At 37.2% G+C, this 26,907-nt stretch overlaps 1 protein-coding gene across 1 annotated transcript in view; it reads left to right on the forward strand.

The window, feature by feature from the left end:
- Window positions 1-26,907, forward strand: part of gabra3 (gamma-aminobutyric acid type A receptor subunit alpha3) — a 480,166-nt gene that overhangs the window by 299,071 nt on the left and 154,188 nt on the right. The window contains exons 6-7 of the mRNA XM_089123407.1: window positions 9,324-9,406; window positions 26,163-26,306. Coding sequence (XP_088979533.1) covers window positions 9,324-9,406; window positions 26,163-26,306 — 227 coding nt within the window. The remainder of the gene's footprint in view (window positions 1-9,323; window positions 9,407-26,162; window positions 26,307-26,907) is intronic.

Raw genomic sequence — 26,907 nt, forward strand, 5'->3', positions numbered from 1 at the left:
ATGAAATGATTTTCAGTTGGCGCGACCGCGCGAGCTTCCTGCATTCAAAACAAAGCAAACAGATGAAAACTCTCCAAAAATGGAAATTAGAAAATGGTTCAATACCACAGTTTCTCCTTACACATCGATTACCCCATACTGCAAGACAACGACAGCCCGGCTTTGGTATTTGGTGCTTCTACCGTGCAGTGTTGTAGTCGAGACCGAGACCAAAGACAGTCGAGTCCGAGTCGTAAGTGTAGCTATTTATCTAACTGGCATGTACTGTAATGTTCACTATGTGTTGTCACGTGATGAAACTAATAGTTTAGTTGGCCTAGTTTTTGCGCTGCCCATTGTCCTGAAATGTCACTCACTCCCGCCGTGGAGAAACAGGTGTTTAAGCCTATATTTTCTTGTAAATGGAAATTGTAGAATAATATCTGTGTATGTTGTGGGTGTTTTTTATTTGTTAAAGGTGTTAAAGGTTTTATTTGATAAAGGTAACTACATGATGCTTTTTAAGGCTACGAATGCTTATGTTAGAACATAGCAGAATAAAGATGAGTAACTTAGCTTTTTTTTTCTCACTTCCGCCATTGAGAAAGCATATAAACGGCTATTCTGTCAGTGAGAGACTGTGTACATGTTCGTTAGCTTTGCTATTATAAAGCTGTGGTCAGAGTCGGTCTTGCAATTTTTTTTTTTAGAGTTTTTTTTTTTAAGAGTCGCTCGTCTTGCAACAATGTGTAATGTTTTATGTGTTTATTGTGTGGGTTGCATTACTTCATGTTAATAGCTAACAGAAAAGGCAGTAGCAATAATAAATATGATATCTAATATCGGAAAAAAGTCCCCATACCTACCTAGTGCCCACCCATTGAAAATAAATGCCCCCCTGCTAAAAGCGGTCTGAAGCCGGCTCTGGTTTGAATTAGCCTACACAGCGGCCTTCGGGGATCAGATAGTGGGGATTTTGTCCATTGTTAATTTTAGTTCATGTTTGTTTTTAATTTTTATGAATATATTATTAAAATAAAATTCAATGGCCTACAAATTAGCATTTGCAAGTAGCAAATATTTTGAAAAAGGCTTTTAAAGTATTGCATTAAATGACTACATGCACAAATTAATGGAGACGTTTTCATTAGTTTCATTTTGCGTCCTCTCAGTGCACTCGTTATCATCTTTTCACTGGATTTTGCTCGCGCTCGGTCCCATAGCTCTCATGCTTTCTTAACGTTAACTACAGATTTTTGAGCAGTCCATGTTTGAGCTCTCCAGCTGAGCTCTCTGTCGAGAAAGCAATAGTTTTGAGGCAAACCGCTCAAGCCATTGATAAAGCTGCCATGCCATTGCGTGGGCACTATGAAATAAAACGCTTTCATTCATTTATTACATGGACTCTCCGTACACGCAAGGTGGTCTCTCGCTCGCTTTCCCTCTCTGCCGAGTGCGTGCAGCCGTGTGTAAACGCGCGATACGCGGTTTGGAGCACAACCTCTGTCTCATATGCACGCTCGCTCTAGATTCCGGGAGATTAACTAATTTGCGGTAATACAAGCTGATCACGACATGAGTAGCTCAACAGGTAGAAAGATAAACTCATCTTTCAGGCATTTGACCGACCGTGATCGTGATTAATTCGATTCTTAGCCTTTTAAATCGATTATTCACGTAAATAAACGATTCACGATTCAAAATACATGTTTCAGGATCGATGCATATGCATCGCCAGGATTTATAATCGATGCATCGAGAAAACGAGTGAATCGTTACACCCCTACATGTCTGTAATTTATATAAAACAAATCTAGCGTTCTCAAATCAGCGGATGTAAAACAGTTTCATTAAAAGTAGTTATACTCCACCACGTGCGAAACCAACGAGGTTGAACGATACTTTGCAACAGTGGGTTTCGGGAAACAGTCGTGACTAGCTAGTTGATTTTTCCAACGATGCATCGTACTATGGTAGTGAATCAGCGAACTACGTCGTTGTACGGGAAATGCACCCCTGGTTAGTTGAGTAACCTTTAAGGAACTTTTGAACTTTAAGGAAAATTGATTTTGAAGCAGATTTTGTAGCCTACATTACAAAGATGGATACCGCCGTAAAAATTGGTTGCAATCAGGCCACAAAAAAATACCAACGCATTCTCATCCTTTTAACGTCATATACAACGCTATATGCAAAAACGGCGCTATACTACGCACATGGCACCCGTTATCGTTAATATAATATGCGTTGTGAGGGCTAAGTTTAGGTGTGGGGTAGGGTGTGCGTGTCATATTCACGCTATAGGATTTATGACGTCTTGGGTTCGCGTGTTATCAGTGTTGTAGTCGAGACCACCTCACTCGAGTCCGAGTCGACACCGAGACCAGAGAGAGTCGAGTCCGAGTCAAGACCGAGTCCATAGAGAGTCGAGTCAATTTGTCATGCGCAGTTGCACACTAGAAAATCACCAATCACTGGGCGTGTCAATCAATTTAAAGAAATATTTTATTAACATACATTAATAATCATGAAAAATATTTTTAATTGAACTCGAGTGGACTCAGGAATAATTCCGAGTCCTAAAAAAAAAATGTTCGAGTACGAGTCAATTCCGAGTCCAAATGGACACGAGTCCATGACAAGACCAAGACCATTAAAATATGGTCTGGAGACCGAGTCCGAGACGAGTCCGAGTCTCGAGTACTACAACACTGCGTGTTATATTAACGATAAAGGGTGCCATGTGCGTAGTATAGCGTCGTTTTTGCATATAGCGTTCTATATGGCGTTAAAGGATGAGAACGGGCTGAAAAATACATATAGCACCTTTAAAAATAGCCAAAAACAGGAGATCCTCTGAACTTGAGTGCACGCGCGACTGATGGATAAAAAAAAAAAATAAGTTACTAATCCTAGTGCTGAAATTTAGGATGTATTATTGTAAAACCATAGTTTGTGTCTGTGACTGTGCGAATTAAATCTGCTGAAAAAGGTGTATTACTGTCTGAACACGGTAGGTTTTAGGTAAAAACTATTCAGGTAAAATGGAAACATAACTCAAAAGTAACACAAATTAATTCCCATGCTGCTTCTTCGCTCCCATAGCATTTTCAAATGATATAAAACTAGAATGTTTGCATAGCGCTCTTCTCAAAATGTTTACACATTTTGTCCTATATATTAAGGCTGTTTTCTACTGAATGTTTATATTTGCCAACACACGTTTTCACACAATGTGCTTTTACTTGTTTATTAAAGGGATACTCCACTTTTTTGGGGGGGAATAGGCTCATTTTACAACTCCCCCAGAGTTAAATTGTTAAGTTTTACCTTTTTTGAATCCATTCAGCCGATCTCTGGTTCTGGCGGTACCACTTTTAGCATAGCTTAGCATACATCATTGAAGTGCACTAGACCATTAGCATTTCTCCCCAAAAAAATGTTTTTCTCCCAAAGTGTTTCAATATTTTTCCTTTTTTAAAACTTGACACTTCTATAGTTACATCGGGCACTAAGACCGACGGAAAATGTAAAGTTGCGATTTTCTAGGCTGATATGACTAAGAATTATACTCTCATTCCTGCGTAATAATCAGGAAACTTCACTGTCGTGCCATGAGTGCAGCAGGAATGAGAGTATAGTTCCCTGCATATCAGCCTAGAAAATCGCAACTTTACATTTTCCGTCAGTCTTAGTGCATGATGTAACTATAGAAGAGTCAAGTTTTAAATAGGAAAAATATCGAAACACTTTGGTAATTTTTTTGGGAGAAATGCTAATGGTCTTGTGCATTTCAATGATGTATCCTAAACTACGTTAAAAGTGGTACCGCCAGAACCGGAGATTGGCTGAATGGATTCAAAAAAGGTAAAACTCAACCGTTTAACTCTGGGGGAGTTGTAAAATGAGCCAATTTCCAAAAAAAAAAAGTGGAATATCCCTTTAAAGGGCCTACTACATTGTATATTTTGTCCTTTTCACTTGTGTTCACACTTGAATTATTATTAGTAGTTATCAGTGTAAGTGTTTGTAATAAAAATTTAACAATTTCTTACTTGCAAATCAATAGCCTACATATAAAATATCTGCATAATTTTACTTATTGACTAGTGCTGGCTACTTGACGATTCATAATAATTCATAATTATGTCAGTCTCAGCTGTAACCTATTTGTAATGTTTATATATAAATAATATAATAATTATCAAGGGAAGGAATGACAAGAAGGCATTTTGAAAAAATGACCTCAAACCTCGTACACAGTTTTTGAATTTAACAAAGAAAAAAAAAGGTGAAACTTATTTGTGAATGTGAATTCTAACAGTATTGTTATTGTTATTTATTGTTATTTATTTTTTTTCACTTAAAAGATGATGCATACATTTAAAAAAAAAAAAATCTTGCAAAGGTAAAACTGCCCTTGGAAAACATAATCACACAATATAAAGTACAGTTTCATGCGCCGTTTGAAATTTTTATGAAGGGTAAATGTTTTCAATTGAAGCAGGTGAACCAAATAGTATTATGAATCTGGATTATATGTCTGAATGCCCAGGGTAGAGACTTTTGAAAGCAAATCCCTGCCATCGGCCTTGTCAGGGCTGTCTCGGGAACAGTAATGTGCCGAGGACCGTTGGGTCAATATGTTATTGAGGAGATGAGAGGCGCAGAAGCTCGGAGAGCCTGAGACCTAGCGCAAAGCTGGGGGGGACCTGCCTACCCAAGAGAGCCATGACGGTCACTGACCGTGAAACTGACAAATGGCTAGTAAAGCAGCCGCAGCGGCGTGCATGCGCACTGACAGGCCAGCTGTCTACGTGACCATAGGCACACATGTGCACTCTGAACTAGAGCTGTAATGCTGGCTTCCTGTCACACTCTAATGACACATACGCTAGAGGTACGAGGAGGTATAGAGGCAAAATAAAAAACAAATAGTAAAGGCCATTGCACACTGAGCACGAAATATTCGTATGCGTATTTTCGTGTTTGTCAGCCTAAAAATTCGTCACGCATAGAAACCTTGCACACCGAGTCCGTTGCGTATTTCTTTAACCTTTGCGGGAAAAAACGCAAAAATACCAAATGGATTCGTCAAGCAGTGAGGAGGATTTTTGCCCTCTCTCTTATTGAAAAGAGAAGAAAGAGAAAATATTGCGTCCATCCAATCCTGAAATTGCGCCGAGAGGAAGGAGTTCCTTATCAAGGAGTTGCGAATTTATCCTGAGCGATTCAAAATTTACCTCAGAATGTCAGTGGGAAAGTTCGATGCTTTGCTAGCGATTCTGGAGCCACATATTAAAAACAAGACCACCAATTTCCGTGAACCAATCGATTCTGAACGGAGACTGGCAGTGTGTCTGGTATGGACCCCCAGATAGCAAACTGACATTGAATCAACGTGGAAATATGACATCGAAACAACGTTGATCTGACATTATTTTGCTCATCGAATTAACGTTGAACCAACGTCAGACGCGTCATTCTTTCAAAACTAACGGAAAATCAACTTGAAATCAACGCGTTGTTTCAACGTTATGAAAGCAAACCAATTTTTGATTTTCATTTAGCTTTGAAGAATGCCGCGTCTGACGTTGGTTCAACGTTAATTCGATGAGCAAAATCAACGTTGTTTCAATGTCATGAGAGACGTCGTTTCCACGTTGATTCAATGTCAGTTTGCTGTCTGGGCCAGGTATGGACACACACACACACGGACAAACACACACCCGCGCGCGGGCCGGTGGAAGCGCTGGGCAGACAGAACAGCTAGGCTGTTATTGTGTATATTGTGCCCAAATAATACATTAGTTATCGAATAGGCTGCTCAATCACACCTTATTCGATCCTAAATTTCAATCTGATTGAAAGGGGAGGTTTATTAATTTCATAAACCAATATAGAGAAGAGAACATAAACACTTGATCGAATTGAAAACCGAAACTGAAAGCACGGCGCATATGTGCAATGATTTGAGGACGAGCTCCCCCCGGCCCTGAATTGTCAAAAGACCTCTCAAAATGCTGGCTCTGGATGCGAAAAACGCAGAAAATCGAACCCGATCCGATTAATTTTATGACGGATGAAAGTTTCGGAGGCGGTGTGCAAGCGTGACTGACATAACGTGAGGTCGAATTTTTTTTTTAACGTGCAAAAATTTCGGATGCGAATTTCGGACTCGGTGTGCAATGGCCTTAAGTCTGAGATTTCCTCAAACCCTTGCTCACTCATGGGCTGCCATGTTTAAAGCTTAGAACACTTCTCACAGACTCATGCACTCTGTAGACTACATACAGCTTTGCACAAACACAAACTCTTCTCACCTAACACAGTCTCATCCCAAAAAGTCATATAACTGACGTTTTGGGACGTATTTTGACCATACGTCAATATCCGCCTTTTTAGGGCCCCCTTAAACGTCGGTAGATGGCGATCCCGGGCCGTCATACAACTGACGCTTTACCTTTAACGTCAGTTAGGTGACGGGTTAGGTTTAGGGTTAAGTTTAGGTATGGGTTAGAGTTAGGATCCCATAACCTCATCTACCGACGTTTAAGGGGGCCCTAAAAAGGCGAATATTGACGTATGGTCAAAAGACGTCCCAAAACGTCAGTTATATGACGATTTGGGATGAGACCGGGTTGTCTCACCAAGGGCGTCGCAACCGTGTTTTAACACCCACACTTTTCCCGGTGAGAGTGTTCAACACCCGCACTTTTTCTGCCGTTTTTCCGCAGTTTTACACAAACGCCTTCCTACAGTCGCTCCTCCGTTTCTCTGGCGCTCAGTGTGTGTGTGTGTGTGCGCTCGCTGCGGCTGTCTCCTCTCAAACATGACACCGGCTTTGAGTGTGTCCGGCTGATGATTGGCTGTTCTGCCTTAAGTCCCGCCTCTCTTGATGTGTTAGATGTATCGGTCAGCTCGTGCTGAGGAGGCGGGAACTTATGGTTGTTTACACATCTCCCTTTTCCAGGTACTTTGAATGAGTGTTTATGCTTTCGAGGTTTTTAAATAAGCTTGATATGTGTTTGGGCATGACATGTCCAGTGTTTTCATTATTATATTTCGTATTTTTGGATAAACAGTACAAGACTTGCGTTAGGCATTCTGTTTGTAATGCTGCGTGATTTGAAAAAAAAAAAAAAAAAAAAACGTGCTCTTTGCTCACACGATCAGCATGGTGTTCTGTGTTTTCTCCTAAATAAAAGCTCAAGTGTTTATTTCTTACAAGTGAAGAAATTGGGACAAAAGTATTGTAATTTTGATAGCATAATATAGAATATAATGACTCTATATCATAACTATAAAGATGTTTGAGCCCTCTTTAGGTAAGCTACAAGTCAATGCTTTTTCATTGTTCAATGTGCACAGGCCTGGGTCGAATCCAGTTGAAGCTCTTAATTTTGAACTCTCAATGTGCTCCAGATTGATGCATTTAACCTTAAAATGTACCAAATTTTCTTGCGGGGGATATGCCCCCGAACCCCCCTAGAAGGACAGGGGTCTACGTAACATGCCCAAATTTAAATGACACATCCATCCCCCACACTTTCCAAAAGCTTGCTACGCCTCTGCTTCTCACGGTCCTCTTGAGGAAAAATATGTCACATCCTTCTGAGAGCTGTGTATAAATTGTGCCTCTGGTTTCACAGCCATGGCCTTGGAGAGAGTCAAGGAGGAACGAAGCGAACTCAGACGCTGTTACATCAATCTGTGGAGGGGGGAACAGAATGAATTACAAGAACCACCTTTAGTTTTCCACAGATGAGAACAAGAAGCACCTCGCAGTCATTAAACTGTCTGAGAAATGACTTTGATTCACCTCAATGGATCAGGCCTTGATACTTGCTAATTAAAAGCTTCAGGGATCTATTTATAGGTCAATTTACCCGTCTCCATACAAGCTGTCAGTTTGTGACTCAGCTAATTTCAAGCAATGGCTCATGCAGTGTACACACACACAAAAGATTTCATCCACTAGATTACTCTCCTCTGTATATTCGAATACTTCATTACAGTTTAAAGAATCTATTATCACTTATTCATTTTTCTGTTCTATTCTATTTCTATTTTACATGTTCTGTTCTAGCTATTTTTCTTCCCTGGCTTCTATCTCAAGATGTTGTGAATTACTATCTGAGAATGAAATAGGATATATATAATTGAGCATTTGATTCAGGAGTTCTGGATTATTGGCTAATCTTTGTTTTAAAGTCCAAATAAAATATAATTAGTTCTGTTTACACGATTACTTCACGGAGAAATGGAAATACATACGCTGACAGGCAGGTAGGACATCATATTGCACAAACATTTAATAGCACCTTCCACAGACGAGACATATACATATTAATACATTTAGACCACTCAACTTAAAGAGACTTTCAATCAGCATAACAAAAATGTTTCTGGAACAAATCTAGCTTACCATAAATACGTTCGACCATATTTCAAGCATTAAACAAATCGGTAACAAAGCCTCAGAAACAAAAGGAAGATTACTGGATCTAAATACAGAAAAAAGATGATTTAATGGCTCAAACATGACACATACAGTATTTCATGACTTGGCGATGATAACTATGAGATTAAACTTAGACATTGACTTAGCCAAGAATAGATACATGACACTCTCAATTTAGGAGAAAGCGAACAAACATTAATCCACCAAAAAGCAAGGATTGACACAAGGTTAAATAGATTACTGAAACTAAATTACAAAGAGCAAAAGAACTACAATGACCAAAGACAGAACTACAGATGGACATGAACACATGAATTTCAAAATAAAAGACATTTTAAAAAATCACAGGATCCTGAAAATTTTGCACATATGCAAATGAACTGCATTTTATTGTTGCTAAATATTTAATAGCAAACCTTCATTCTCCACATTCCAGTCAAAAGGCCTCCTCAAATGTGGAAGTCTTCGCTGTTTCACTATATAACATTTTTGCCCAGATCTTTATTTAAAGGTGGATATATAAGTATGTCCAACTTTATGAGAGAATACTCACCTCAGCGATACAATAGAGATATCTTAACTTCTTGATTGCTTGTATCATCGCAAAATGTAAACTATACGGACATGTAAACGCCCAACTCGGGCGACTATAAGGCGGGATGATTTTAATTTTTTTTTTTTAAACATTAACATCCTATTTCTAGTCTGAAACACTCACTTTCCACGATAGTCAATTCCAGATGGATCAAGACAAGTCATGCCATACATTAGTTCTTGTTTCACTCTGAAATACATCACATTAGAAAAGTAAAATAAGTTGCAAATGCTGTTTGATGCTGACTTTAAAGCTCTTTCTATGTGTCTGTTCCTCTCTACATAGATTAACCATCCATGCTGAGTGCCCCATGCATCTGGAAGATTTTCCGATGGACGCCCATGCCTGCCCACTGAAGTTCGGAAGCTGTAAGTGATCTCTGTCATTGTCTTATTTAATTTAGATTAGCATTTCTCAATGGGGGCGTTTAAAGAACAACAGGAGGAACTACGTCAGAAATAGAATGGGGTATCTTGCTTGATGGCATTTTATCCAACTACTTTATAATAGTTTCATCAAGCTAAATTATTATGTTGTGCATAAATAAGTGTAAATTGAAAACTACTAGTGCAGTCATTTCACATCCAATGATGGGCTGGCCTGTTCATGCCCATTCGCATATTGCCTTGGCAAACAAAAAAATGTTTTTCACAATATAACCCAATTCACATTTTTATGTGAAATATTAGGCAGGTCTGATTTTGAGATCATTGTGAAGAAAAAAAAAACTCTAGGCAACAACATCCATTAGTCAAAGTAATGTGGATGCATATTTCGTGTGTGTTTTGTTCAACACTATCTCACGACCAATTCATACGAATTTGACGCATGATTAAAAAGTGTCTAATTCGTACTAATTCGTACGACCTCACTCGTACTAATTCCTACGATTTGTCTAAACCCACGTGATGGTTAGGTTTAGGGGCGGGGTCAGGGGTAGGTCATTCGTACAAATTCATACGAATTGGCCAATTCGTAAAATATGTACGATTTAGCAAAATCGTATTAATTCGTACGTGTGAGGTCGTATGAATTGTTACGAATTAGCCACTTTTTTTAATCATTTGTCGAATTCGTACGACTTGGTCGTGGGATCGAGTTGGTTTTGTTGCCTTATTTCAGAAACTTGTATTTTTTAGTTTTTTCAATAACCACGCATAAACAATATTCTCTCAAAAATACATGTTGCTCACATATTATGGTAGCCCTGTTTGTGCTAAATATAGTGTCATTTCACCTGTGCTATTAATATGTTTAAAAGAAACTTTAAAAAGCACAAATGTCAGGGCATGTCTGAACATCTCAAGGACCCCAAATACACCTTGGTCCACAGTGGGTTAATTGTAAAATGAGACAAACCGCAGATCCAGATCGAGATCTCCACAAATGCAAATAGTTTGGGTTCATTCGGATTGTAAAGAACAATACTCATCTTTTTTTTTCTTTTACATATTTCACATTTGTTAATAAATAATAAAAAATAATTAATTAATTAATAATAAAAACTGAAAACAGACAGTGCATATTTAGTTTTGAGTTTTAGTTTGATTGTCCAATGAAATTTGAGATTATTATGCCATATCACGATTGGTGGATGTATAATATGAGAAAACCGGGCATTGATTAATTGTGTAATATTTTTTAAATATGTAATGTTTTTTAAGTCAGGTCACCTTTATTTATATAAAGATTGTTTCAAAACAGCTTTACAGTGATAAACAGGAAAAAGGATGTATTCCGGCTGTTGTTCAGCTAAAGTCAGTTCAGTGTTGATTCAGATCCATTGTAAAGATCATCAATTATTAAATGAGTTCATTTTATCTATAAAGCAGTTCTGATGAAGTCATCGTCCAGCTCAGTTCAGTTCACACACAACAGTGTCAGTACAGTCAGATCAATAATATTTGCTTTATTTTTAAATGAATCAACAGTAGTAATCACTGAGAGAGACATATATGGTCTGCAGGTCTCAATCGCTTTTGTAAACAGACTGTGCGGTAACAGTTATGAATATGCAACTACTGACGCATTATGGCAATAGTGTCTCAGACTGTCTGTTTGCAGATACGTAAAGTAAACAAGAATTTTTTAAGATTTGTTACTGTTTTGTACATGTTGTCATATTAATTATAATAAAAATATATTTGTTTTATTGGCCACAATATAATTGTTGATAATTGTTGAGAGAGGTACTTTTGATTCATTTTGAAAAAGGGGGCCGCCAGAGGGGTAGTATTTTTTATTTTATTTTTTTTACTGCATTTATTTGAAAAAACTGTAATATTGTGAAATATCACTACAATTTAAAATAAAAGTTCTCTATTTGAATATATTTTTAAATGTAATTTATTCATGTGATGACAACACTGATTTTTCAGCATCTTTACTACAGTCTACAGAGTCACATGTTCCTTCAAAAAATATTCTAATATGATGGTTCGTGCTCAAGAAATTTTTTCTTCTTTGAAAATGGTTCAGTTTATTGAATGTTGAATATATATATATATATATATATATATATATATATATATATATATATATATATAATTTTGTTTTGTTTTTTGTTTTTCAGTATTTGTAATTTATGAAGAAATAAAGAAAGTGATGGTTTACGTCCCAAGAGAGAGAGAGAGAGAGAGAGAGAGAGAGATATTATTAAATATAATATTATTATATTTAATATTAATATTCACTGAAAGACATTAAAACATTCACTCAAATGAAGAACAAATTGAAAACCCTCTGTAAACTCTAAAAAACTAAAAACACCAACAATAATATGCTCAAAAACTTGCAAATAGATGCATTACATTTATTGTTGAATCAAGTTAATGTATCCTTGGTGAATGAAAAAAAAAAAAAAACCCAACAACATTTGTACTGACCAAACATTTGAATTGTAGTGGAAATTTAATATTATGCCTAGTTATAATAATTAACATTAATATTCAAGAAATACACATAGACTGCATTTTATTTGATGGGTGGTGGGGGACTTAGATAATGGGTAGGGGGCACTGGCCCAAACGTTGAGAACAACTGGTCTAGATTCTCTAAGTATTTGTTCAGATTCTCTAGAGTATTTTAGTATATTACATGATTGCCTTGAGCACATTTACCCCGCACAATTAGCTTGGGTGATAAGCTTGACATCGGAATCTGTGTAGCATACTGAACTGGATTAGGTGGGTGCAGGTAGAGGGTCCAACAGCCTGTGACTACAGACAGACTCCTGTTTTGTCTTAAAGACAGTCGAGATCAGACAATATGATAATAACTTGTCTTCTGGTCACAGCTCAGAGAACCCAATCATACAGTGTCTTTCTTCAGAACTCCCATTTATGCATAATGATAGATCTGGTGCTCATTGCATCTCTGCTTTCGTCTTACAATAAACAATGTCATTAGAATACATAATGAAAACCCCAATGGTAGACAAACCAAACGGACTTTTCTTTCCGTACGCGATTATGAGTGGAGTCCCAAAACAAACAAACACATTTAGTAACTCTCCTCCTGTTTAGAGCTTTAGAATTGATGAATAGCCCAGCCAACAACACCAAAGGTCACCATGACACAGCAGTCACATCTTTATGAATAAAACATTCCACTGGGCAATAAAACAAAAGTCCTCTGCTCATACATTTTCACTAGTACCCATTCCTCCACAATATCTCTTTTTGACAGTTGCAGCGTGGTGAGCCCTCATTGGATTTGCGTTGCATAAAGCCAAAAGACAGCAAACAATTAGCTCTCTAATAAGATGTCATACAGTCTGCTGCATAATTAGCTTTTTAACTAGTCGATTATAAGCACTGTTCCCTCAATCCCCCAGTCAACCTTGCTCCTGCCTCACAATGCAATTATGAATTTGTCTTTTTCTCAAGGCGTGTTTTCTCATTTCGGTTTAAAGATCTAAGAATTGGTAGAAAAGTGCCTGTTTTGTGTTGGTTTTGATTTTCTTTTTGCATTGCTGGAGAAATGTTATCATCAATATGAAGCACAGCACATCTCCAGCTATCATACACCTAATGTGATGAATAGCCCAATACATTAAAGGTCCCGTTCTTCGTGATCCCATGTTTCAAACTTTAGTTAGCGTGTAATGTTGTTGTTATAATATCGGTAAAATTATAAAGCTCAAAGTTCAATGCCAAGCGAGGTATTTTATTTTAAAAACTGATGCTTCATCTTTTGTGTGATGTACAATAAAGTTTATTAAACTCATCAGTATATGTTTGATCATTATTCAGACCTGGTCCGAAACAGCAGACTTGTAGGCTAATAATGGATATATAGGCAAGCAGATGACAAATACGATATAATAACCGTAATTAAACTACTAAACTATACCTGTTTCATCTCTACACAGCACTCCGACTCGAAATAATTCTAGGAAACCACACAAACGTGAAAGGACGAAGACTGAGGGAGAACACAGGGACTAAATATATGTAGAAAACAAGGGAGCTTAATCAGATAATTGACACGACACATGTGAAAGGAATGACTAATCAAACAGATTGGGGAAAAGTAGGTCACAGGAAAACATGACACAGAGCACACATGTAACAACACAGTTATGTGACAAAAGGATGAACGACTTGAACCTGTAGACTAGAGAGGTGAACTAATTATTTCTGTATCCAGTAAGGACTGCATAGCCTTATAGCCTATAGGGCTATCACAGATGAACAAACGACTTGTACCCGAAGGCTTGGGAGATGAACTAATCAATTCTGTATCTGTACCGACTGCATAGCCTTATAGCCTTTGGGGCTGATGAACGAACAACTCAGATAGTGAGGTGAGGTAAAGACTGCAAAGCCTGAAGACTCAGATAAGCAATGAATTAATCGTTTCGGTTTCTCGTAATTTAGCCTTGGTCTTGCATTGCAATTTTTTATTTTTTTTCTTATACTAAATGTGATCAACAAGTTGATGTGTTGGGGAATTTGGCTATTAACATGTTACATTGTAATTATATTCTGCTGAAATTAAATAAATTATATTTAATAGATTGTCATCATGCTGAAAAAGTTTGGTGTGAATCATATAAATTCTCTAGGAACAGGAGATTCAAAATTCAGAGCCTGAATATAAAAAAAAATAAAATAAAATCCACATTGAAACTTCAGACTGGTCAGAGCTAATGACTGTAAATTAGAAAGTTTTCCAGTTTGATGAGAACAATATACATGTACCGAATTTGTCAAGATGATGTCAAGAATCCTTTCACGGATACACATCTGCCGTGTTTTGACATTATACTAATTTAACTAACCATATTTGAAAGTGACACACTTCCTGCTGCCAGTTGGTGGCACTAAGACTTTTACTTACAATAGTCACATTTATGTGATCGGCCTCCTATGGTGAACATACTGCTGAAGTTTCATGAAAATCAGTCAATGTTTGCAGAAGTTATAACACATCCCGTTTCCCTTTTTTGACATCAATCCCTCGCCATGGCAACACAATTAGAGATATCCAATATCCGTCAGTAATTTAGCATATTTAATATATTGTCATCATGTTGACAAATGTTGATGTGAATAAAATAAACCACTTAGGAGAAATAGTTAAAAATTCAAAGCCTTAATTTAAAAAAAAAAAAAATAGATTATACATTAAAACCTTTTCTGAAAGCCTGTACATTTAATATCACAAGAAAATGTGATAGTTGTTTGGTTTTCTTGTCTTTATCGGCAAATAAATGCAGACATTCAAGGACCATCTTGATTCCCAGACCCTATTTTTTATTTTTTATTCATTTTTTTTTTTCTGCTTTAAAAATTTATGGAATTTATTTTCCATTGTTTGATCTAGCACACTGGTAAAAAAAAAAAAAAAAAAAAATGATTTCCCACGAGCAGAACAAATGGCCCGCTTTTGGATTACTGCCAGTCATGATGATTTATAATTGAGGACAACGCATATTGACCAAGCAAGTAGATCTAAAAACACAGATAAATACAAGCTCCTTATTCCCTCGTTAACCAGCTGCTCATTTAAGATGCAGTGGACATTTACACTGTACATTAAACAAAAACTTGTGCTGTGTTTTGTGCATTAACAAAGAAAACACTTTTAAACTCAAAAACTCAGACTTATAAACTATTATTGGACTATTAATCAATTTATAGCAATGTTATTCACATGAATATAATGTTGGAAAGTGAGATTCGATTGAATATTTCCTTCTCCAACTCATTTAAATGCCTTCTAATTCATTCTCTCATGTTCCATTCTCTTTCTCTCTCTCATCACAGTGCTAATTGAATTTTAGCCCAGTCACTAAATTTAGGACTTCTCATATAATGTGTTAAAAGTATGTGACACCACTGACCTTTTCAGTTCGTACCCTTTCCTGTAGGCCAGACTCCTCATAAATATAAACCGATGTCAGTCGTACAATGCAGATATGTATTTGAAGATGGAATAATGCACTCCATTATGGAATACTATTTATAATGGATGAAGTGGCATTCAATTTGATGTGTTTAGCTTTTGATTAATGACCCTCTAATTCAATAAAACAATAATTTTACTCCGTGGCCATCAAAATGTAATTAGCCAACCTCTGCCCGCTGTGTGAATTATATTTCTAGTGTTAAGCCTGCCAGCTTTTCTCACACTCACTTGCTTAGAGTCGTGCGGGTGCAGATGTCGGTCTGCATGTGTGTGTTCTATGCTGCTGCGTACGGACCCCAAATAAAATAAATTTCAAGCTCTTTTGCAAAGTTTGTCCCGAAGTATTCAAACACAATACGCATTTTGATATGTTTCCCCATTATATATATATATTATTCATTAGTTTCACATATATATATATATATATATATATATATATACACTAGGGGTGGCACGGTTCACAAAACCCACGGTTCGGTTTGTATCACGGTTTTAGGGTCACGGTTTTCGGTTCTGTACGGTTCTTGTCATTTTTTCTTTTAATCTTTAACACTCCAGAAATGTACTTCAGCATGTGATATATAGCTTAATTATCCACACTTTAGGATACAGTATTAAAAATATATATATTATATTCATGCAATCATGCACAAACTGAATTTGACTCTTTGACTTTAAGCACATTTTGGAACTATCTCAGAGGAAAGCTAGGTGAGATTTAGATACAGAAAGAGAGAAGAAATTGACATGCTTTTTGTTTATTTGGCAAAAAAAAGGAGAATGTGTATCACTATCATACAAGAACTTGTGCATTTTTATCACATAAATCTTATTTACACAAAGAAATTAACTTTCATGTATCAACTGCTAACTTTTGTAGCTCTTACCAAAATTCTATCTTTTAAAAGAAAAAGAGAGCAACTCTTAAAACACTGTCTTTTAAATGTCAATATACATGAAACCTCATTGCCTATAGATAATTAAGCTATAGCAATAGCAAAGGCCATAAACATAAAGTGAAATTTAAGTTCAATCTCAACACAAAAACAGTATCAACAATGCTTCTCTTCCCAAAATGTGAGGGTACTTTTTTCCACTTAAAAATAAAGTGCAGGGTTTGGAAATGTATGACTGAAGCTCTTATCTATACATAAAGTGCCACTGTAGTTAAATTAAAATATCGTAACATGAAATCCAAAATGTTCCCACACACCGGACTTATACCATAGACTTATACGACGCTGGCGCGTCCTCCAACTCCCTCATCTCTCCCACTTGCCATTTCTCCGCGTGCCGTGACCTGCAGCGCTCCATACTCCACTTTTACTGGCTTGTTTATTAACTTGAACCGGCGCTGCACAGAGCGATCGGTAATGACATCAAATACCGCGAAAGTGATGAATGCATACGGAGCCGACTCGCGCTAGATTGAAGATATTTACCGATCGCTCTGTGCAGCGCCGGTCCAAGTCGAAGAAGTTTATGTCGCGCGAAAAGAAAACACGTCACATACGGGCACGAGGTTACATTGCGCATGCGTCGAACCGTGAGACGCACACGCGCTCCGAACCGAGACAAGCGAACCGAACGGTTCGGGTGTTTTTTCATGTACCGTGCCACCCCTAATATACACTATATTGCCAAAATTATAGGTACACCCCTCCAAAATCATTGAATTCAGGTGTTCCAATCACTACCATGGCCACAGTTGTATAAAATCAAGCCCCTAGGCATGCAGACTGCTTCTACAAACATTTGTAGAGAGGTCGCTCTCAGGACCTCAGTGAATTCAAGAAATGTAAGCCTGTTTATTGGTCCAATGGCGGTCTTCCAATAATACAGGTGAAAGTTTCTGTGCGTTACTGTCTTTCCTTTTATGCAACACAACAATATTAAATAAAATACATTTTCTCATATGTATTAACTCGTTATTTCATCTGACTCCATAAATGATATCTGGACATCATTAAAAGTAAGCGAATGTTTGATTATTCTTTTTTAACTCTTTAATTATGTTTTACCTGCTCAGATTAGGAAGCTATATGTCGCTCAGAGGTCTCCGCGTCTTCCTCAACGTTCATCAACGGTATTTGTTGGTGAGGAGGAGAAGAGGGGGAGCAGGGGGAGATGATGAGACTGTAAGAGTGAGGTGTGAGCTGCACTGTGTGCTGCGTGTCTGGTGTTGTTGTTACATATAGAGAGAGTTCAAGTGTTAATTCTCAGGAGAGCCTTTTGCTTTCTCCAGGGGTAGCTCAGACTTGCTGGTACCCACCTCACGGTGGTAACGTGATAGGTTGCCACCTGTGCAATAAGTCCATTCCAAATTGAAATTTCCTTACTTCTAAACATTCCACGGTCAACTGTTAGAGGTATTATAACAAAGTGGAATCAATTGGAACCACAGGAACTCAGCCACGAAGTTGTAGGCCACGTAAAATCACAGAGTGCGCAGTAGTCGCCATTTTTCCTGCAGAGTCAATGGCTAGAGTCTTCGTGTGGGCTTCAGATTACCTCAAGAACAGTGCGTAGAGTGCTTCATGGAATGGGTTTCTATGGCCGAGAAACTGCATCCAAGCATTACATCACCAAGTGCAATGCAAAGCGTTGGATGCAGTGGTGTAAAGCATGCCACCACTGGACTCTAAAGCAGCAGAGACGTGTTCTCTCGAGTGATTAACCACGCTTTTATGTCTGCCAATCCTGACATCCGATGATATCTGGGTTTGGTGGTTGTCAGGAGAAAGGTACTTGCCTGACTGCATTGTGCCTTTTTTCCTTATCGGTGCAAAAGAGACTCAAATGACTCTTTTGATCTTGATCTTTTTCTATAAGTGTTGTAAAACAGTAGATCATGTCTGTCTATTTTTTTGTGGATACTCACTATAAAAACAAAGTGATCTGCTTTTTGTCAAATAAAGAAAAATAATCATGATGCGAATTTTTCCTTCTCTCTGTCAGTGAAGTTCATTCTGAAACACGTCCAAAAATTAACTGTAACTCCGTGAATACTTGTCTCACAGGCACGAAAGATTTTTTGGTATGAAGCTGAAATTGTCTTCTTTAAATTAAGTAATTTATATAAAAAACGGTAACACTTTATAATAACTACATGCTAATATTTATTAGTTAAGCATGAGTAAACCATTAATTCATCATTCATAAAGCATTAATAGACATTAATAAGCAGTTCATAAATACAGCTATAAATGCTTTCTTCTTGATTTAAAAGCATATCTATAATTTGTTTAATAATTGTATTTTCATCCTTTATTAATGATCAATTTATCATTTCTAAATGAAGAATTGCATTTTTTATGAACCAGTTATTTAAGAGTTTTCAGTGGTTCATACGATTACTTAGAGCGAGTAAGTAAATGATTAATAAACTATTTAAATGTACATTCATACATCTTATTATTCAGACATATAGTGTTGGTTACTTAATGTGTTAATAAATGCTTTATTAACATGTATTAATGCTGTAATTAAGGGTTAATTTGGGTAGTTATAAAGCATTTAGTAGTGGTCAGTTGACTATGTTCGTGAGCTCATCTAAAGTGAGGACTAGTCATGCCTTGTAAAGCATTTTTAAAGGCTGTTAAATATTTCTATTTTCTGTATCACTGCGTTGTGTTTGTTACATTTTACTGTTTAGAAGATTAACGAGTCTTTAAATCACCTTTATAAATGCTTTACAAAGCATGAATAGTCCTCACTTTAGATTAGGTCACAAAAATAGTTAACTGACCACTAATAAATGCTTTATAACTACCTGTATTTACTACATTTACTTACACTTTCTAAGTGATCTTATGAATGACTGACAACTCTTAAACAACTGGTTTGTAAATAATGCTATACTTCATTTAGAAATTATTAATTGATCATTAACAAAGTATGAAAATACAATCATTAAACGCATTATAGATATATGCTTATAAATCAAGAAAAAAGCATGTATAGCTATATTTATAAACTGCATATTAATGTCTATTAATGTTTTATAAATGATGAATTAACGGTTTACTCATGCTTAACTAATGATTAATAGCGTGCAGTTATTATAAAGTGTTACCTAAAAGACAAATATTCTCAGTTTATGTAATCTATATGAAAAGAGAGAGAGATGTCAGTCTTTTTCCTTTCAACTAATTATATTCGTGTTAACGTGACCATGGCCACTGCGAGCGTGCACTATTCAAACGCTAATGTTGAGGCAAGCCATGAAAACGCCCACATCAGCTGGATAAAACATCCAGTTTAATAAGAATATTGTACTTTACCTCGTCTTGCTGCATTGTGAGGAATAATACTATCGTAATAATCCTGGAAAAGTTGCCTCAGAAGTGCTGGTAGTTTCATTTCGATGAGAACAGACTCAGCTGATGTAGTAAGTTATTTATTCTTAAGTGCTTTGTTCTAATCACGTTACTGAATAGTCAAGTCAAGTCAAGTCACATTTATTTATATAGCGCTTTTCACAATACAGATTGTATCAAAGCAGCTTCACAGTGATAACATGAAAGTAGCACAACACAGACCAACAACATTGCTAAACACTAAATAACCCCAACTGAGCAAGCTCAAAGCAAGCCAAAAGCAAGGCGACAGTGGCAAGGAACCAAACTCCATCAGATTGGATGGAGAAAAAACCTTGGGAGAACCCAGGCTCAGTCGGGGGCCAGTTCTCCTCTGGGTTACATTCATATTGTTTAAATATAAATATTAAATATAAATATTGTTTATGAATCAAACGGCGCCATAACATATCGCAGGCGTTGAGTCGTCTCATCACAGGCGTTGAGTCGTCTCATCACAGGCGTTGGGGCATCCGAAATCCCCGTGAGAGGCTGGACACAAAACTGGACCTGACGAACGCCATTTTTCTCGGGACAAGCGTCCCGAGATAACAGCAGAAAGGCAGATGGGAAATAATTAGCATAGCTGATGTCCATAATGATTTCCGTTATAACTCACAAACTCTCCGTAACCCGAACTCTCCGCAACCCAACCATACGCGCCGACCCGTTTGTCTAAAAGGCTGTCGAGCCCCACTGGTGCGTTAAGCAGTTTCAGTGGCAAACGGTTCCGTATGGCATAACAAAGGACTAGAAGGTAAGCATTATGTGAATGCTTGACTAAAGAGATGCGTCTTTAATCTAGTTTTAAACTGTGTCAGCGAGTCAGAGGCTCGGACCGTATCGGGAAGGCCATTCCAGAGTTTTGGAGCTAAATGCGAGAACGCCCTCCCTCCTTTACTGGACTTCGATATCCTAGGAATGACCAGAAGCCTTGAATTTAGTGATCTTAAGGAACGCAGTGGATTGTAGGGCGAAAGAAGGTCCGTTAAGTACATAGGTGCTAAACCATTTAGGGCTTTATAGGTCAGTAGTAGTATTTTGTAGTTGATGCGGAACTTAATAGGTAACCAGTGTAGAGATGATAAAATCGGTGTTATATGATCATATTTTCTTGACCTAGTATAAGAACTCTAGCAGCTGCATTTTGTACTAACTGTAGCTTGTTTATTGAGGATGCAGGACAACCGGCTAATAAAGCATTACAGTAATCTAGTCTCGAGGTCATGAATGCGTGAACTAATTTTTCTGCATCAGAAATAGATAGCATGTTACGTAGCTTAGCAATGTTTCTAAGGTGGAAAAAGGCTGTTCTTGTAACATATGAAATATGATTTTCGAACGACAAGTTGCGGTCTAGTATAACACCCAGGTCTTTTACTGTTGTGGATAAAGTAACAGGACATCCGTCTATATTAAAGTTGTATTGTGAGAGGTTTTGTGAGTAGTTTTTTGGACCAATAAGTAATACCTCCGTTTTATCTGAATTTAATAGCAGGAAATTACGCGTCATCCAGCATTTTATATCTTTGAGACACTCTGTCATTTTAGATGAGTTAGTGTTTTCATCTGGTCGTGATGAAATATATAATTGAGTGTCGTCAGCGTAACAGTGGAAATTAATTCCATGTTTTCTTATAATATTACCAAGTGGCAGCATATATATTGAGAATAGCACAGGGCCTAAAACCGATCCTTGCGGTACTCCATAGTCTACTGACGTTATCTTTGATTTTTTCCCATTTAAACAGACAAAATGAGAACGGTCCGATAAGTACGATCTAAACCAGCTTAATGCCTGTCCATGCTCTGTAAACTACACAAAGAGTGTTTAAAAATGAATTGTGTGTCTGTGTGTGAATGAACATATTTAGTATGTGTTTTGTTTGCCTTGTTTCAGAAACTTTAATTTTTAGGTTTTTTTTCATGCAAAAACAATATTCTCTCAAAAATACAAACATGTACATACATGTTGCTCACATATTATGGTAGCCTTGTTTGTGTTGTGCCATTAATATGTTTATAAGCAACTGAAAAAAAAGCTCAAATGTCAGGGCATGTCAAAACATCTCAAGAACCCCAAAAACACCATTCATGATCATAAACTTACACTAATGCTTCAGCATATCATGACATTTTGGACAATTTCATTTTCCCAACATTGTGGGAACAGTTTGGGCATGGCCCCTTCCTGTTCCAACATGACTGTGCACCAGTGCACAAAGCAAGGTCCATAAAGACATGAATGAGCAAGTTTGGTATAGAGGAACTTGACTGATCTGCACTGACCTTTGGGATGAATTAGAGCAGAGACTGCAAGCCAGTCTCCAGTCTCTGATGTTGGCGGTCTTGTCCAAAATCAGTGCCTGACCTCACAAATGCGCTTCTAGAAGAATGGTCAAAAATTCCCATAAACACATTCCTAAACCTTGTGGAAAGCCTTCCCAGAAGAGTTGAACCTGATATAGCTGCAAAGGGTGGGCCAACTCCATATTTAACCCTACAGATAAAGAATTGGATTTCATTAAAACTCAAGATGCACACCAGTAATGTTTTTTTTTTCTTATAAGTCATATTTATAAACGAATTATCTATTTACACGAAGTGCAAATAGCCTTTTTTTTGGTACATGCTATTTACACTAACTTCCCCCACCAATGTCTGGTTGGGACAAAATCCCCCAAATTTCATGGCCTGTTACCTGTCAGCAGCAGTAGCATTGCGGGTGAGGTGTGATATAGATACTTTTTGTAGATGTAGATACTTTTTGACCCGATCGACCAGAGTTTGAATCCTCCTTTTGCCTCATTCTTCTCATATATAAAATATCAGATTGAAAAAGAATTTAAATTCAATAAATATGAAGAAAATATGAAGGTAAGCATCTTTACACTGTCTGAATCATTCCATAGTGCGTTATGTAAATATGAAAATAGTAAATGTGTGAAGAAGTGACCGATTTTAACCGCAGTACAGATGCTTTAGATTCTAGAGAGCATTTGAATTGACCGAAATTCTGATGAAAAGCTGAAGTGCAGAGTGATGTCCACAAAATCATTGATCCTTATTGATTTCATTATTGTTTTGGAACAGTTAGGGTGTACTCACACTAGGCGGTCTGAAATGTGCCCAAGCATGTTTGACCCCCAAAAGTCTGATTCGTTTGACTAGTGTGATTGCTCCGTACAGGGCCCAGGTGCAGTTTGCTTATACTTGTCAAAGCCAAAATACATTTTTGATTTCATGGGGACTTTAATGGACAACTCCTCAAAATGAACATTTGGTCTAATAACACATTGGTACCTAGTCAATCGTTCTCTGAGATTTGTTTTCATGATAATTGAATGTTAAGAGCTTTATCTCTAAAAAACTGTTTAGTGTATAACTCTAGTATATAGGGCATAGAGTAATGAAAAATAAAAATCGCTTGCTAATACCACTAACAAGGCTCAAAATAGCCCACACACTAACACAGTAATATAATGAGGGTCCCTACATGCAAACTGAAGCATTGAGAACTTTGGAAGTGTACAGACAGTTTAATAAGAAAATATTTTATAAAGACAGTCCAGTTCATTTACACAGGCAGGAGCCACCTTTTGAGCCTTGTTTTTTGAGTGGTTTTAACTAGGGATTTTTATTCTTCAATACTATATTGCCTTAAATACTAGCATTATATGCTAAACAGTTTTCAGACATAAAACTCTTTACATTCGATTATCATGAAAAAAAATCTCAGAGAATGGTTGACTAGGTAACAATGTGTTATTAGACCGAGTTTCGTTTTGCGCTGGAGTTCTCCTTTAAAGCAGTACACACAAGTACAAGTACACACAAACACACCTGAACCAGCTAATTAGGATCTTCAGGAAAGCTTGATAATTACAGACAGGTGTGCTAAAGTAGGTTGGAGCTGAACTCTAATGCTGTGTCTGAAATCACCCACTACTCACTATATAGTGGACTATATAGTGAGCTCGTCATTTTGTAGTGCTGTCCGAATGTATAGTGATGATTATTATAGAGGGAATGCGCGTGACGTTACCGTCGCCCGGAGTGCCTGCAGTTCCTCACAGTGAGTGGCAAAAAGACTGAGCGGCTGTATGTGTTCAGCGTGAATGCCGCGAAAAACAAACACAACACGCACAAATAAAGTGGGAAAGAGCTTTGCGATTGACTGTAGGCCTACAACTAGATTTGACAAAACATCGGAGGTATATTTGTACAGACTGCTGTGAAAAGAGGAGCAAATGGATCGCTGCAATTCACAGAAACAACTGGACTCCAGTCAGCGAAAGGTGGATTTGCAGTTATCATTTTGTGTCAATATGCTGAATTTAGCTGGAAAACCATACCCATATATTTTGTATTGTTATATACATTATCAGCTCATCAATTAAATATTTATCATTGCATATTCTGCTTTATTGGATGTTTTTTAATAAAAAAAAAGTTTTTTTTTATTAGAAAAAGTTTTAGGGCTGGACGATATGATGATATATATAGGCTATATATAACACTGATATAAGTGATCACCCGGATTTAGACCTACCTATATTATATTTATATAAAGCGTTCACAGGCAAATTTGCTTTAATTTTAGGTTTTGGTTTATTTCCCCGGTGTCGAAATCAGGCAAACATAAATGTCAGGCAACACGATTCCCGGCTTCATGTCAATATCCATGGATCGCTGGATCTTTAGTAAGTTGTAAGGAACACTATATTGAGTCCAACATTTAGTTTAAATTGATAAAATTGTTCGATTTAGTCGCATTTCCACAGTTTTCCCCTATTAAATCCAGTCACGCAGCAGATCTTTTGCCACTCGGTCAGGCTGAGGGGGGTTGTCACGTGGGAAAGTCACGTGTCAAATGCATTCCCTCTATACCCTATATAGTCCACTCAATGTATCCTAGAATCCATTTTGAAAAGTAGTGTACAACCGATGGTCACTAGCCTACATAGCATCATGCATTGCGCTGATCGTAAAAATAAGTTATAATCATGTGTGGAGTAGCGCATTATAACAGAAACGGCCAGAAATGACTTTTAGTTTTGAAATTTTGGAGAAATAAGCTCAATATAATGTAATGTATTTATTTTGAAAAATCTATTTAGCCCAGAGCCGGCTCTGTACCAGCTGATAGATGATGTAATCAACGGCTCCGAGACACGATCGAGTAGTGTCCGAAAGTGGTGTTTCTATTATGCTGGTGAGCTCACTATATAGTGCTCTACTCCCTACCCCATATACTGTATAGTAGGGAGTACATATATACATAGACATATATATATATAATATCCACCTTATTCTGCTCTAAACAATGCGCGCTGCCATGCCGACGACTCCGGTTGCCAACTTCCGGTTCGAGTCTGGTCTATGCTTTTTTGCCATGTGTTTTAGATTGTGTCATACCCACATCGCTAAACTAAATCGAAAAAAAAAAAAAAAACATTCATCAAATGTGATCTGATCACGTTATTTATTTATTTTTTACATTACAGATAAAAACAAAATTAACATTTTTCTTTTCTTCATAACTTCCAAAGGATATAGCTGATGCATGACTGCACAATCTCCCAAATCCAGCAAACATCCAACAGTTTCTATCACTCCGACTGCTGCAGAATAACAGTACGGTTAGGCTGGTTAGCCCTTTGACTGCTATATACCTCTGCTTTCAAAGATGCATAGTCTATATATTTGTCACTCAGGTCTGTGAGGTTCGGCATAACGTTATGCCGAGTTTCATTCATGAGACCAAAGTCCAGTTTGCGCACTGTCGCCTCCGTCATGATCATCCATTGTTTACTATATACTTCTTATTTATTAAAACCAGGCAATTGGTCGATGAAACAGTGATTGAAATAAAGATACAATTAATAAAAAACAAAATTCACTTTAAAGAAAGGTTTAATTTGTGTTTTTTTCTTTAAGATCTCTGAAAGTTTTGAAGTCGCTTTCAGAACGCTCATGTCCGTGAATATAAAACGCATGTGTTGACTGATATTTTTCTAATGTCTCTGGATCACTGATCTATAATATATCATTCTATATAGATGAGTGGTCTGGACTAGAGTGCTAGCATTACTTCAACAGGAAGTAGAAAACCATTTAGTCAGTTGCTATGAATCATGGGAAATAGAACGGGCGCAGAAAAAGGTGGATACTCTCCAGAAACGGGACTGACTGTGTTCTTAGAGTAATTGAAGTAACACTAAAATACTCAATTTAAAGTGCTTTAAAAAGGAAGGCTGCTTTAAGAATACATGAACAGCATTGCAATTATTTGCAAGTTAAATGTTTGGTCAGAATAAACCAGTAGCCTACTGTGGTTTGTCTCTCTAAGATGCCTACACCAACAACGAGGTTGTCTACATCTGGACAGCGGATGATGAGAAATCTGTTTCTGTGGCTCCTGATGGCTCTAGACTCAACCAGTATGACCTGTTGGGCCACGTCATTGGCAAAGAGACGATCAGCTCCAGTACAGGTAATTACTGTTCTCTTTTGTGCCAGTCATATAGGGTTTTTTTCTTTCTTTCTTTTAATATCCAATTGTAAAGGCAAAACTTGGTAGAGATTGAGTGAAGTTATCAACATCCTGACACACAAGTCAAAAATGTGAGTGTGTCTGGTCACTTCTATTTCACCAGATCAGCAAGAGGACTGTTCATCATGTGTATGTATCACTCCACTTGTTTCTGCTCATTCTAGACTGGCAGCATGTTGTCCAGCGAACAATAATGATGGAGGAGAAAATCCACAATCATTTTCAAAATACTACTGATGTTGTCACGGAATGTAGTTTCAAATCTAATCTGCTGTTTACTTATAAAGATTGTGCATATTTGAACATTAAGGTTGAGGTAAGGATGTACAGTAAAGCAAAAATGCCAATAATTACTGATGTAGTAGGGATTTAATAAAGTGTAGCAGTAAACTGTAAGGTAATGCAGCCCGCCAGGATGCCCTCTATGGTGCAACAATAGAAGTTAGTCAAAATTTTTGAGTGAAGGCCAAACTTCTTTAGCATCCGCAGGAAGAAAAGACATTGTCGAGCTGCTCTCACTTCTTGTGTCTGTATGGTGGGA

This window comes from Pimephales promelas, chromosome 19 (assembly GCF_988280905.1).
Source record: "Pimephales promelas chromosome 19, fPimPro1.hap1.1, whole genome shotgun sequence".
Lineage (NCBI taxonomy): Eukaryota > Metazoa > Chordata > Actinopteri > Cypriniformes > Leuciscidae > Pimephales > Pimephales promelas.